Below are 13,810 nucleotides of genomic sequence, written 5' to 3'. Positions count from 1 at the left end.
GAATAAGCATGGAGGATGTTTTTGATTTATTTATGTAAAGCCAACTCTGTCTATACTCAAGAGTTCCATTAGGAAACTCATGGTATTTGGGGGAGGGGAGGGGTTACGTAGGAGACTTAGTGTGTCCATTCATGTTTTAGCAGGTGGTTCCTTTGAAAATTTGTTCCCTAGAGATTTTAGTGAAGAACAAGAGTAACCATAGCAAATCGAGGACATCAGAGTCATAGCATTATGTTATTTTAAAATGTTGCCTCCGTCTGTAAAAATATTGTAGGTTCCTTCCAGCTCTCTAGTCTCTTGCTCTGTTCTGGGTGAATAAGAGAATGACTTGCTTTCTAAAATAGAGGAGCGCAAGAGGAAAAAATGGTTGCAACAAGATGTGTTTCCTCCTCTAGTCTCTCAATTTTTCTGTTCTCTCCTGCCTCCTATTCTCTTACCAGCTTACACCTCCTATGTCCCATTTATCTTCACTGCTATCATCCTCTATTCATTCTCCTTTTCCCATCTTTAAAAGTCTCGAAATATCACTGTTATTACCAAATTTCTACTATTAAGTGATACTCATTATACAATTAGGTGCAGTTCTAAGATGTGAGACTTAGGGAAGGAAAAAACGACAACAAAGAGAAATTCTGAAGCCTATGATCCTAAAATTCCACCGGACAATGTTGCTAAGAAAAGGTTGAAATTGTTTTCCAAATATGTGATTCCCGCCCCCCATTTCTGAAATATTAATTTATTGACTCAATAAAGATGCAGTATTAATTTTAACACCCAGAAGGCCATAAACCACTAATAAAATGCAGTGTGTACTGCACAGAACTGCAAAAAATAGTGTTAGTCAAACCTCTGAACATATTCAGAGTTTAGGTTCAACACAAGGGGAAAGTGATATATTCCTTTATAGCTCTTTTGCTGTAATTCCCCATCTGGATATTCTATTCAAGAACAAAAGCTATTTTACTCTAGAATAATTTCTCCTCTTTAGAAATAAGGGAAGTAAGGTTTTCCTGTGTGTGTGTATATATATATATATAATGTACCGTAAGGTATCCTTTCCACCAATCAGCCACATCATTTAGCTCTTCTGTGTATGCTCTATTGTATCAGTGGGAGTATATTGCTCTAGAAATTGTAGGTGGCTGTAAAGAAAAGGCCTCAGGGAAAAGAAGAATAGTTGATCTTTGACTTCTGTAAGGTCTGTCACAGGAAAAGAAATAACTAATTGGTCCTCATTAAATATACAGTTGACTGACATCAGCACCCATGGGGTTTTGGCAACTAATTAATTACTTTCTTTTTTGCAAGTAAGACACATCATAGTGTAAATACTGAGAAACTTTTGAAAAGCAGGATGCTGTTATCTCCTTTAACTCTTCATGCTGTTTAGATTTTTTTATTATTATTATTGGAAATAGGGATAGGAGAACAAAGCTAAATTAAGCACATAACTTGTTCCGAGATGTATAAAAAGCAAGTGGTGCAGGAGAGATTTTTTTGCCTCTGGCTTTCATACTTAGTTGTTCAATCACTTAAGGTGGTGTTATGGAGGGAATCTACTACTACAGAACATTTGATCCCACATGTAGCAGTCACAGCATTAGCATTCTGACTGACAGTTGTTAGCAAGATGTTTGGCAGCCCAATTACATCACTATCTGGCTGGGCTATGGTACTTGAAATTTCTAATAATAATCTTGTGTGGAAAATGGAAGCTTCCCTCTTGCTATCTATGTCCTTATGCTGCTGAGTGACCTTTTAGGGTTTTGCTAACATACAAAAATTAACATTCTTCAAGGATGTGTCAGTGTAGAGCCACTCAAGGTGCTCATGCGCCCCATGTGCACGGGACTGGACATTTTAAAGTAGCAGTGTCTGTTGGGGCTGCACATGTACCATGTGCCTCCTCATGCTCCTATGCGAAGGCATAAAGAGTGAAGCGACTGCAACCCACCCTCAGGTCCCTCTTCTTATTTATTGCAGTGAGACAGAATCTGGCAAGTTTCTAACCCACTAGCTCTTAGTTTTGGCTAAACCTTTTTAATTTCTTCAGAATTCTTTTGATTATCTTTATATTTGACTGTTGTGTTCATATCAACCCATCTTATCTGAGTATCAACAGCTAGATTCCCCTGTACACATCTTCATGCTCAGCGCTTCTTAACTTGGCAGACCTAAACCTACCAGCATCAAACCCTATCCATCCTGCTATGGACAAATCCCCTTAAAAGATGGACATAGGAGGTGCCTCTTCTGTTTAGGGGGACATGGGGCCAAATGCCATCTTCTGGAACAATTCATGAGTCTCATCAGACCCTGAGATCCTGTGAGTGGACAAGCCAGCATTATCCAGCATCTCTGTTGAAGACTGGTGCAGAAAAAATTGTGTTAAGAAAGAAACTTGTGCTGGCACTGGTACCGACATTGCCATCTCTGGTCCCATTCTCTGCCCGTCCCCAACGGGCACTTATCACAGATGCTTCAGTGGGCTGGAGTACCCAGATGAACCACCTACAGATGCAGGGGCATGGTGTATGGATGACCTGAGATTACACATGAATGTCCAGTAGCTGGGAGACATCAGACTGGCCTTCATAGCATTCCTGCCTGTTCTGTGGAACGCCGCAGTGCAAATCCTGCAACACAACATGTTGGTGATACACTATGTAAACAGACAAGGAGGTGCCCAATCATCCCCTCTTCTGCCAAGAAACCATCAGGCTATAGAAGTGGTGACATCAACACAGGATAGTCCCACTGGGTCTAAACCTCCTAGGGCTCAGTGAAGGCCTGGCAGACTTCTTAAGCAGTCACCCAGCGACCAACCACAAGGGGTCACTGAAGGAGTTTATCATAGACCTCATATTCTACCCCGGAAGGACCCCCATAATAGACTTATTCACCACAAGGGACAATGTCAAATGCATGACTTTCTGTTCCAGAAGAGGCATGAGCCTGGGATTATTGCCAGATGCTTTTCCTTTGCAGTGATCTGGAGGATTCATATGTGCCTTGCCAACAATTCTCCAGGATACTGTCCAAGATCAAGAGGGACAAGGCTACAGACATCCTGGTAGACCCTTATTGGCCAAGACAGTTTTGGCTGTCACATCTGCTACAGATGGCCCCGTGCCATTCCATTCATTTCCTGGCCTCCCTGGACATATCACAGAATCAAGGTCAGCAGCCAGACCCACAGTTGTTACACCTGATGGCTCAGATGTTGGCTGTTTGAACAATACTGACAGAGACGGCTCCCTACAGGTTCAAAAGATTCTCATACAAAGCAGAAAATACTCTACCAGGAAGACTTATGCCTCGAAGTGGAAAAGATTTTCTATATGGGCAGCCCAACATGGTTTGGACCCAGTTGAGGCAGCAACGCTGAAGATCCTAGACTATGTTGTTTCTGAAACAGGCAAAACTATCATTTAATTCTCTCAAAGTCCATTTGGCGGCTTTATCAATGTGTCACACGCCAGCACAGTCACACCCAAAAATACTGACATTTTTTAAGGGCCTTCTTCATATTAGCCTTCCATTTAAGGACCTGACTCCCTCATGAGACCTCATTGTTATTCTTCTGAAGCATACGGACCCACCCTTTGAACCAGTGACAGAATACACCATGCACCCCTTACCATCAAGAGGATCTTTGTGGTGGCTATCACCTCAGCTTGGAGAGTCAGTGAACGCTAGACTCTCATAGCTGGACTGCAGTCTTTCATATGGACAAGGTGGTACTCAGACTACACCCCAATTTCATCCCCAAGGTGGTCTAGACTATCAACAAAAATCAATCAATTAGCTTGCTAGTCTTCTTCCCAAAGCCACACTCACCAATGGTAGAGAAGAAACAGCACACTTTAGACATATCCACAGCTCTGCTGTATTACCATAATGAGACCAAGACGAAGTTTTGTCTGACTCGTTGCCACTTTGTGGTCATTTCTGGTTCGTCCAAAGGCCAAGCCATCTCACCACAATGAATTTCCAAGTGGATCATGTAATGCGTTTCCACCGGTTATCAGTTGGCTGGAGAGCCTTTTCATTCAAATATCCAGGCACATTCCACCAGAGCACAAGCTGCATCTGTCACCTGCTTCAGAAACTTTCTGATCTTATTTTCTTGATATGGCAGCCAGAGCAGCCACCAAGTTCAGGGGAACAGTTCTCCAATCGCTGATGCAGCTGAAACTCTTCACTCTCACCATCCTGAGGGGAAGTGATTGCTAGTCACCTACAGCAGGATCCACACTGAGACATACTCAAAGAAGAAAGAACAATCACTCTAAAGAAACTATGGTTCTTCGAGATGTTGTAGTCACTGTGGATCTCACAAACACCCCTCCATCGTCACTTTCAGAGTCCTCAACTAACACAGGCTTCGAATGGCAAGAGAACTGAGAGATTGGGACCATTCTCTCCTTTATGTCCTCACACAAGAGCATGAGAAGGCACAGGGGTGCATGCACAGGCCAAACAGACACTGCTGTTCAACAATTTCCAGTCTCACACACATGAGACTCATGGAGCCCTACAGAGGGAGTCACACTGACCACAGGATCTCGGATAACCACTAGGGTAAGTAACTGCTCTTTCTATTGTATTACAAAGATGAAGCGAATAAAATCAATATTGTTCTGATTTTTGTAACCTAAATGTTGCTTAACTACTGAGGTGATATGTGTTGAAGCAAATTTATTGGCTATTACTGGCCCTAATCCAACATCTATTGAAATCAGTGGGAATCTTTTCCAATGGCAGTTGAATCAGACCCTTTTTTAACAATTAAATCCATTAAATATTATATTCAGTAGCTATGTTAAAAAGAAAGTTAAGGTTGCAAAGTCAAGCACTCAGAAGTTAGGACAGGCCAGAATTAGCATTGCCAATCCAATCTCAATTTGTCTCCTTGGCTTTAATGAGACATAGGCTCCAAAGCACCTAAAACCACTTTTGAAAATGGGATTTACACTCCTAAGTCACTTAGGCACTCTTGAAAATTTTACCCACAGTCTTTAATTACATGATCACATACTATTTTTTCCACAGGATCCTGGCCTCATTCGGTGCATGGGATGGTCAGTGCTCACTGTGGGGGTAATCATTCAATATTCTTTTTAGACTTAACCACATACCATTCAAACTCTGCACTGAATACAGAATTATTAATTTCCTCATGGGCATTTCCCTGGTGTTCTCATAGTAATGTGTGAGTGCACTTCACAAACAACTAGTGAATTATCTTTACAGCACTTCTCTGAGGTGAGCGGTGGCATTAGACCCAATTTATAGTTGAGGAACTGAGGCACAGAGAGATTAAAACCAAAAGTGTCGACTGATTTTCGGTGCCCAATTTAACACACCTAAGACCTGATTTTTTTTTCCAGAAAACTTAGCATTTTTATGGCACTTTATATGTTCAAAGCACAGCCCCCATTGACTTCAGTTGCAGCTGTGAACTATCAGCACTTCTGCAAATCTGGCCAAAGTGTCTCAAGTTGGGCAACCATAAAGTAAGGAACACACAGGTAGTGACCACCTGTGAGAAATTTGGGTTTAAGTGACTTGCCCAGCATCACATAAGCATTCTGTGGCACAGTCAGGGATAGACTCCAGTTCTTCTAAGCACATTTGCTGGTCCTGATACTCTTCTGATGCTGGGTTTATATTAGTGTAACTCTGTTTTTTTTTTTTCTGTGGAGTTTCTACTTAACTATACTGGTGTCAGTGAAATCAGAAGCAGACCTGCCATATATGTTCAGTAGGCAATCAGGACTGTACCTTGAACTTGGATGATGATTGAAAATTCCTAATAAGAAAACCATGGAACAAGGTTTGTCGCTGGCCAAGTTTTTGTATTTACTGATTTCTGGCAGCAGCCTGTTCTATGTTCAGAATACCCGGGGGGAACAAATCAAAACTATAAACACACCTACTGGGTCAGCTTTCCCATGTACATGGCTGATAGCCCTGCATGTAATATGCAAGCAATATTTGTTTTTAATACCTAGTCATGAGCCAATGTTAAGCAAGCTGTAGAATGCAGTTCTTGATCAGTGCACTTTGGCAAACACTAATAATGTCTTGTGTGCATCGAAAGCAGATGTCACATTTTACAAAAGCTTGAGTTGACAAGACCTTTTACAAAACTGCTTGTTAGGAAGTACAAGTATTGCAAATAAAAGGCTTAGTACGCTGAGGTGCTGAGCACCCACAGCAAGGTACTCAGTGTCCTCAGCTCCCACGAATGTCAGTAGGAACTGAGATGCTCAACACATCTGGAGATGTTCAGCATCTCACAGGAAATGGCTCCAAAATTGCAATGCAGAATCTTCATCTCCAGGTGTTACTTTCCCCCGTGGGAGAATGAAAGATGCTATTAATAAAAACAAATCAACCAATCGCGTGGCACACTCGGTCAAATCTGATAGTTGTTTAATTATTACTGAACACCTGCTGATTTTCCTCAAGCCAGTAAACTAAACGTGCTGAAAGGAATAAACAAGAAAGATATTAAATAAGGACATAGAGGAAAAGCAATGAAAGAATTAGACATGTGCTGCCAAACCCCACAGAGTTTTGCTAAATAATCAATAGAATACATAAGAAAGTTGTTAGTGAAGAAAAAGTATCTATGACATTGGTGTGTTTGGTGCCAATACAAATGAGAACCAGCTTTGAGGTACCCAAAATCAGCTGACTTTGTGTAAATTTGAGCCTAAACTATGTGCACCAGAGTTTCCCTATCTGTAAACTGGAGTTAATAAAACTTAACTCTCACAAGGTGGTTACAAATGCATATCTGTAAGTGCTAGGTAGCAGTAATACCATTGCCCCCATGTCAGGAAGCCCTTTGGACTCCTAGTTCTGCCTAGTTTTATTCTATTCCCTCTATTCTATACAGCAGGGGTAGGCAACCTATGGCATGCATGCCGAAGGCGGCATGCGAGCTGATTTTCAGTGGCACTCACACTGCCCGGGTCCTGGCCACCGGTCCAGGGGGCTCTGCATTTTAATTTAATTTTAAATGAAGCTTCTTAAACGTTTTAAAAACCTTATTTACTTTACATACAACAATAGTTTAGTTATATATTCTAGACTTATAGAAAGAGACCTTCTAAAAACGTTAAAATGTATTACTGGCACGCAAAACCTTAAATTAGAGTGAATAAATGAAGACTTGGCACACCACTTCTGAAAGGTTGCCGACCCCTGCTATACAGGCTTTTAGACCACACTCCTCATTGTAGTATCTGAGTGCGTTCCAGTAGTGCATTAAGCAATGTGCTAACATCTGGCACGTTGCTGGTTGATATGGGGTCTATTTCACTTCACTAAAAAGGATAATTGTGACTAGATGCTTAACACAATTAATATTAACAACAAAGAGGAAGGAATACAAGCCAGAATAGGGACAGAACGGGTTAAAGAATATTTAGGTACATTAGCTATATTCAAGTTGGTAGGGCCTGATGAAATTCCCCCTAGGGTACTTAAGGAACTAGTTGAGGCAATATCAAAACAATTATCTTTGTGAGTTCATGTAGAACGGGTGAGGTCCAACAGGACTGGAGAAGTGCAAACAGAGTTTCTATCTTTAAAAAAGGGAACAAAGAGGACCTGGGAAATTATAGAGCAATCAGCTTAACTTCAATACCTGGAAAGATACTGGAACATATTAAACAATCAGTTTGTAAGCACCTAGAGGATAATAGGGTGATAAGTAATAGCCAGCATGGATTTGTCAAGAACAAATGCCAAACCAACCTAATTTCCTTCTTTGACAAGGTTACAGGCCTAGTGGATAGGAGGGAAACTATAAAGATGATATATCTTGATTTTTAGTAAGGCTTTTGACACAGGCAGGGCCAGCTCCACGCACCATCTAAGGAAGCAGGTGCTTGGGGCAGCCAATACAAAGGCGCGGCACTCCATCCGCTATTGGGGCTGCACGTCTGGGTCTTCGGCGGGAATTCGGTGGTAGGTCCCTCAGTCCCTCTCTTCCTCTTTGAGCTGCCGCTGAAGAAAAAGAAAGGGAGTGAAGGACCCGCCGCCAAACTGCTGCCGAAGAATGGAGCGGTGCGATTGAGCTGCCCTCGAAGTGCCGCCCATCGCCTTTTTTTTTTCCCTCCCTCCCCCCCCCTCCTCTTGGGGTGGCAGAAAACCTGGAGCCATCCCTGGACACAGTTCCACATGACAGTCTCATAAGCAAACTAGGGAAATGTACCCTACATAAAATTGCCATAAAGTGGGTGCACAACTGGTTGAAAAAACATGCTCAACAAGTAGTCATTGGTGGTTTGCTGTCAAACTGGGACAACATATCGAGTGGGATCCCATGGGGTTCAGTCATTGGTCCAGTAGTTTAATATTTTCATTAATGACTTGGATAATGGTGTGGAGAGTATGCCTACAGTATTTGTGGTGACACAAAGCTGAGAGGCTTGGGAGCACTTTGGAGGACAGAATTCAAAATGATCTTGACAAATTAGAGAATTGGTCTGAAATCAGCAAGATGAAATTCAATAAAGACAAGTGCGAAGTACTATACTTAGGAAAATCATATGAACACCTACAAAATGGGGAATAACTGACCAGGCTGTAGTAATGTTGAAGAGGAGCTGGGGGTTATAGTGGATCACAAATGTAATGAGAGACAACAGTGTGATGCTGCTGTGAAAAAGGCTATTATTCTGGGGTGTATTAACAGGATTGTTGAATGTAAGACACGGGAGGTAATTGTTGTACTCTACTCAGCACTGGTGAGGCCTCAGCTGGAGTACTGTGCCTAGTTTTGGGTGCCACACTTTAAGAAAGATATGGACAAAATGGAGAAAGTCCAGAGCAGAGCAACCAAAATGATAAGATGTTTTGAAAACCTGACCTATAACGAAAAGCTGCAAAAACTAGGCATGTTTATGAGAAAAGAAGATTTGGGGAGGGATTAGATAAGTCTTTAGATACGTTAAGGGCTGTTATAAAAAAGATGGTGATCAATTGTTCTCCATTTCCACGGAAGGTAGGAAAAGAAGTAATGGGCTTAATCTACAGCAAGGGAGATTTAGGTTAGATATTGGGAAAAGCTTTCTAACTATAAGGATAATTAAGTGCTGGAATAGGTTACCAAGGGAGACTGTGGAATCCCCTTCTGTGACACAATTGAGCCAGGATTTATATACAGTTTGCTGGGTGAATGAGAGTCAGACTTCCAGCAATGGTAAAATAGTTTCAAGTGATTCTCGAGTAAAGAGGCTGGGAACTGTTAAAGAAGGGCTATAGTTTTATCGTTGTTCGTTTTGGGTAAGGGACATAGAGCAAAGGAAGGTGTAAAGAGGAGTAAGCTGTAGAGAAGGCAGGAAGAGCAAAGGAACAGATGCTGAACTCACCAAGAAGCAGTTAGAAGAGCTGTGTGCAGTGAGCTCTGTCAGCAGCTGATCAGAAAAAATTGGAGCCGGTGTACATGCCGCACTCATATGCCACGAGGCAAGATGGGGCACTGCTCCAGACTGGGGAAGGGGTCCCTTTTTCTCCTACAGGGCATGCAAGAGATCAAGCAGATGGTTCCACAGATGATCCAGCAGTGGCAAGAGTATTAGAGCTGTGGAGGCTGGAGTGCAGAAGCCTGCTAGTGGAGGACAGACAAACAGAGTTGGAGGCCAGGTGTCAGAGTACGGAGACAGAGCTGGAGCAACAGAAGCTTGCTGACCAGGACAATTGCAAGCAGCTCTAACAGAAGAGGAGTGGCAAGTTATGCCCATGGGACCCAGGAGATGGACATAATGGGGTGTGCCTGATAGAAGCTAGCAGATGTGGATATGATGAATCTCACTACCCCGCCTGTAGCCTGAGTCGTTATGAACACTAAAGTTATTCCAGGATTCTGACTGTGGAAATGCAGGGAAGTGTGTGTTCTTGGTGTGTTGTTTTCTGTAATTAGGTAACAGGATTGAGGCTGAGGGCTCAGGTACAAGTGTACTATAGCCAGACACAGTGGTCAAGGGAGTAAACCCTCAATGGGGAAACTGAGTCAGTGTTTGGTAGGTCTGGAGCAAAGCTGAAAGGGGCTAGGGTCCAGGATCTGCTAGGAGGGATGGACCCTGGCACAACTAGGTCAATAGTTGTGGGCCTGTACTCTGCTGAGAGCAGTCAGCCTCTGGGAAAGCTGTGGGCCAGCACTCCGCTGGGAGCAGGGCTGGGTCAGGATGGAAAGAGATCTGGTTTCACACCTTGGGTTGACGGAGCTCTCTACTGGCCTGGGTGACCCAGATGGGTGTGAAGCAAGCACTGGGGTAGTATGGATTTTAAGAAAGGTAAAAGGTGCCCCTTAGTTTATGGACTCAGGAGAACTTTGAACAGATGCCTGTAGCCAGTAGCTAATCTGACTGGTGGTTCACTACTGTGTGTCAGCAACTCTTGTCAGGCCTGACATATTCACTACAATCTAACACACTGTTGTCATGGTACATGCCATGGTACACTGGAAAACTTCACACTTCCAGCAATGGTAAAACAGTTTCAAGAGATTCTCGAGTAAAGAGGCTGGGAAATGTTAAAGAAAGGCTGTAGTTTTATTGTTTTCTGTTTGTTTGTTTCAGGTAAGAGACATGGAAGGTGTAAAGAGAAATAAGCAATAGAGAAGATCATTAATATTCTTACATATGTAGGTTTGGGTTGTGTACAAAGAGTGATGGACATGTGCTAGAAATATGTTTGTCTGCATAAGCCCAATCTGTTGTAGACAAAGGAATATGTGTTTGTCTGACCAGCCTGGTCATCAGGCCGAGACAATGAAGGTGCATTTACATAAAATATAAACAAAGCTATCAACCTGGACAGTGGGGTCAGTAGCTTCTTGTGGGGATCTGAACCTCAAATGATAAGTATCAACTAATTGTATACAATATTACTGTATTATAAGAAATCCATCTTGAACAAAGAGAGTAGCTGGTAAGTTAGGTCTTAGCCATTAGAAAGCGTATTTTTACTTGTATTTGCTTGTAACCATTTTTGTTCTTATCCCTTGCACATAAATTCACTTAAAACCAATTTCTTTTTATTATTAAACTTCTCTCTTTTAAACTAAACCAACCCAGTGCTGTGTTTGAATTGAAGTGATTGTTAGCTCCAGTTAAAGTAATAAGCTGTGCTTTTGTCCCTTCAGAGGAATGATGAACCTTATTACTTCTCTAAGTGTTCCAGGAGAGGGCTGGACAATCCAGGGCAAGGGAAAATTCAGGACTGGGAGTGTGTTGGGGTCACTCTGCAAGTAGTAACTAAGGCTGGTGGAGACCAGTGTCTGGCTGTTGTGTTGCAGGAAGGCTGCTAGGGTCAGAGTGCTGAATCAGGGCTTCACAGCACAGACATTCAGGGTTTCTGGACTGTGAGCCACAGCAGCTGAGCATTTAAGGCATCCAGGGTTACAGGGCAGGCAGTGACACAACCTCTCATTGCTCTGGATTGAACCCCAAAGTATTACACCATCATTGGCAGTTTTTAAGAACAGTTAGAGAAAACACCTGTCAGGGATGGTCTAGACCAGCAGTTTTCAAACTTTCTGAGCTGAAAGCCTCCCTTTGAGTTACAAGTTTGGTGGCACCTCCCCAATTCAGACAAAAATAGACAGAAAAGGAGGGTCAAGGGGTGGAAGTGGTGCTCCCTCCCTGAACCCTGCTGTGTAAGGCTGCCCCAAGCCACCTGCCATCACTGCCCCCCCCAAAAAAAAACCATTCCTCTGCGCCCTTCTAGGGGGACATGCCCCCCAGTTTAAAAACCTCTGGTGTAGGCATACTTGGTCCTACCTCAGTGTGGGAGGATGGATTAGATGACCTCTTGAGGTCTCTTCCAGCTCTACATTTCTATGATTCTATTTCCTTATCTAATATGAAACATGAAAGACTGGCCAGGCAGACCTGATACAAGCCTACAATCAAAACTCGCATGTTCAAGGGTTTTTCTTTCCTGGCTGTGATGTTTGCATTAACAAAATGTCCTTGTATATATTTGTGATGGCTTAAACAATTTCTGACATTTCTAAATTTTTTCCAGGGGAAGGGAGGGATATGTTGGTGATGGTTTTAAAGAATACAGCGTGTTCCTCCTGGCTTGGCTTTATTTTGACTCTTTCTTCTTGTTGTCTTGGCAGGTGCTGGCCTCGATGGAGTTGAAGAAATTAAACGGCACCTGTTCTTTGTTACTATAGACTGGAATGTAAGTAGAGCAATATTGTTGCTAATTGTAGTCTGGGATTAGGTAGATTTAGCAAAGGCCAGCTGGAAACTGAGTCTGTCAGATAAAAACAAAACAAAACAAAAAAGCTTCCTGGAGTGAGCTCTACCATAGAAAGCCCATGAATTACAGCCTTTTGATTCGCATCCACGTTTCTGCTTTTACACTAAAGAAAATAAAGGTCCATTCAGCATCCTCAGCTTTTTCAAACTTTTTGTTTGTTTTACCTAATCAGCTAGCTCATTATGATGTAATTTGGATCACTTTCCAGAGGTTCAAAGAATAATTACCACATTACACTCTGAAGAATTTAACGTACTGATCCCAGGAGTTGGATTAGAATGTAATGGAGCAGCTCTAAATGAAGGCGTTCCTGTGACATTTCATACTGAGTGTAAAACAAAGCTTAAGGCTTTGGTTTGGAAAAAGACACAACAGGGGAAAGCTATCTGCTCCTGTGGATTCTTCCACTGTTGTGCTCTTATTTTCTCTATAAAAGTATTACGCCCTTGTGTCGGGCCTGACTGAGTTGTGCTATACCTTTGGGGCTCTATGCTATCTTTGTGCTCTCCAAAGCCAGGATTTACCAGCAGCCAATTTGCCCCCAGAGTAATTTAGAGCAGTCTCACAACTGCTCTATCTTATGGCCCCCAGCAAAGGGAACACTGCAGTAGATCAGAGCACAACAGTGCTCCAGTCATGTCCCTACCCCTCCAGCGCACCCCCTATGCCAATGGGGCTGGCAGGGTGTTTTCCAGAGCTGCTGTTGGCTGTACATCAGCTGGGGATACCCTATGCTGTCAGAATCATATATCACCCAGTTAAAGTAGCTTTGTGGCTTCTTTGCACCACAGGGGTGGCACAAAGTGGCCATAACGTGAACCAGAATCAGTCCCTTACTTATTGGGTGCTTTAGACAAGCATAAAGCGGACAGATTTTAAAGACCAATGATTCTAATAATAGAATATACAGTTTAATAATCCAGAGCTGACAAGAGCAACTCTTTTTATGGATGCTAGTTGTTTTTATTTAGGTGACTGACTAGTTTAGCTTCAGCACTTGAAATGAGAACAGCAAACATTTTAATAAATATAACAGTCCAGATAAGAAGTGTTTGAATGATGCATGGGATTGTAACCAATCATTTGCCTTTTTGCAGTCCATTTTATCTTATAATGAAATTAGCAGCAGAGTTCAGCTACGCATTTGATTCAGACCTCACAGCAATTCAAAATAAACCTCAGAACAAGTTTCAACTTATGAACCAGCACGAGCGTCAATACAAATTTTGTCCAAATCTACAAAGTTTGAGTTAAAGCTGGATGCACAAACTCTTTTTGCTCTCTGCGTATCTGCCAGCATTCTGAGACTTCTGCCTGCTAGAGCCTTTAAAACTCTCTAATCTAATTTTATCTGATGTAATTGGTTCCACAGAAATACCATAAATCACCCTAATATTAGAATTATATTCAGTGGGGTATGTCACATGGATCAAGTCACATGGCCATGACTCCCACTTCTGGTTTTGGTGAACCTGTGTGAATGCACCTAAACCAATCAAATCCATAGCGTATGGCT

The 13,810-nt window shown here is 42.4% G+C and overlaps 1 protein-coding gene across 3 annotated transcripts in view; it reads left to right on the top strand.

The window, feature by feature from the left end:
* The window catches only part of RPS6KA2 (ribosomal protein S6 kinase A2), a 446,243-nt gene that overhangs the window by 368,992 nt on the left and 63,441 nt on the right, over positions 1-13,810 (top strand). For all 3 annotated transcript variants that reach the window (XM_065590436.1, XM_065590438.1, XM_065590437.1), the window contains one exon: positions 12,149-12,213. In XM_065590436.1, coding sequence (XP_065446508.1) covers positions 12,149-12,213 — 65 coding nt within the window. The remainder of the gene's footprint in view (positions 1-12,148; positions 12,214-13,810) is intronic.

Source organism: Chrysemys picta, chromosome 3 (genome assembly GCF_011386835.1).
Source record: "Chrysemys picta bellii isolate R12L10 chromosome 3, ASM1138683v2, whole genome shotgun sequence".
Classification (NCBI taxonomy): Eukaryota; Metazoa; Chordata; order Testudines; family Emydidae; genus Chrysemys; species Chrysemys picta.
Note: the sequence above shows the minus strand (reverse complement) of the source record. Positions and strands in the feature narration are given on the sequence as shown.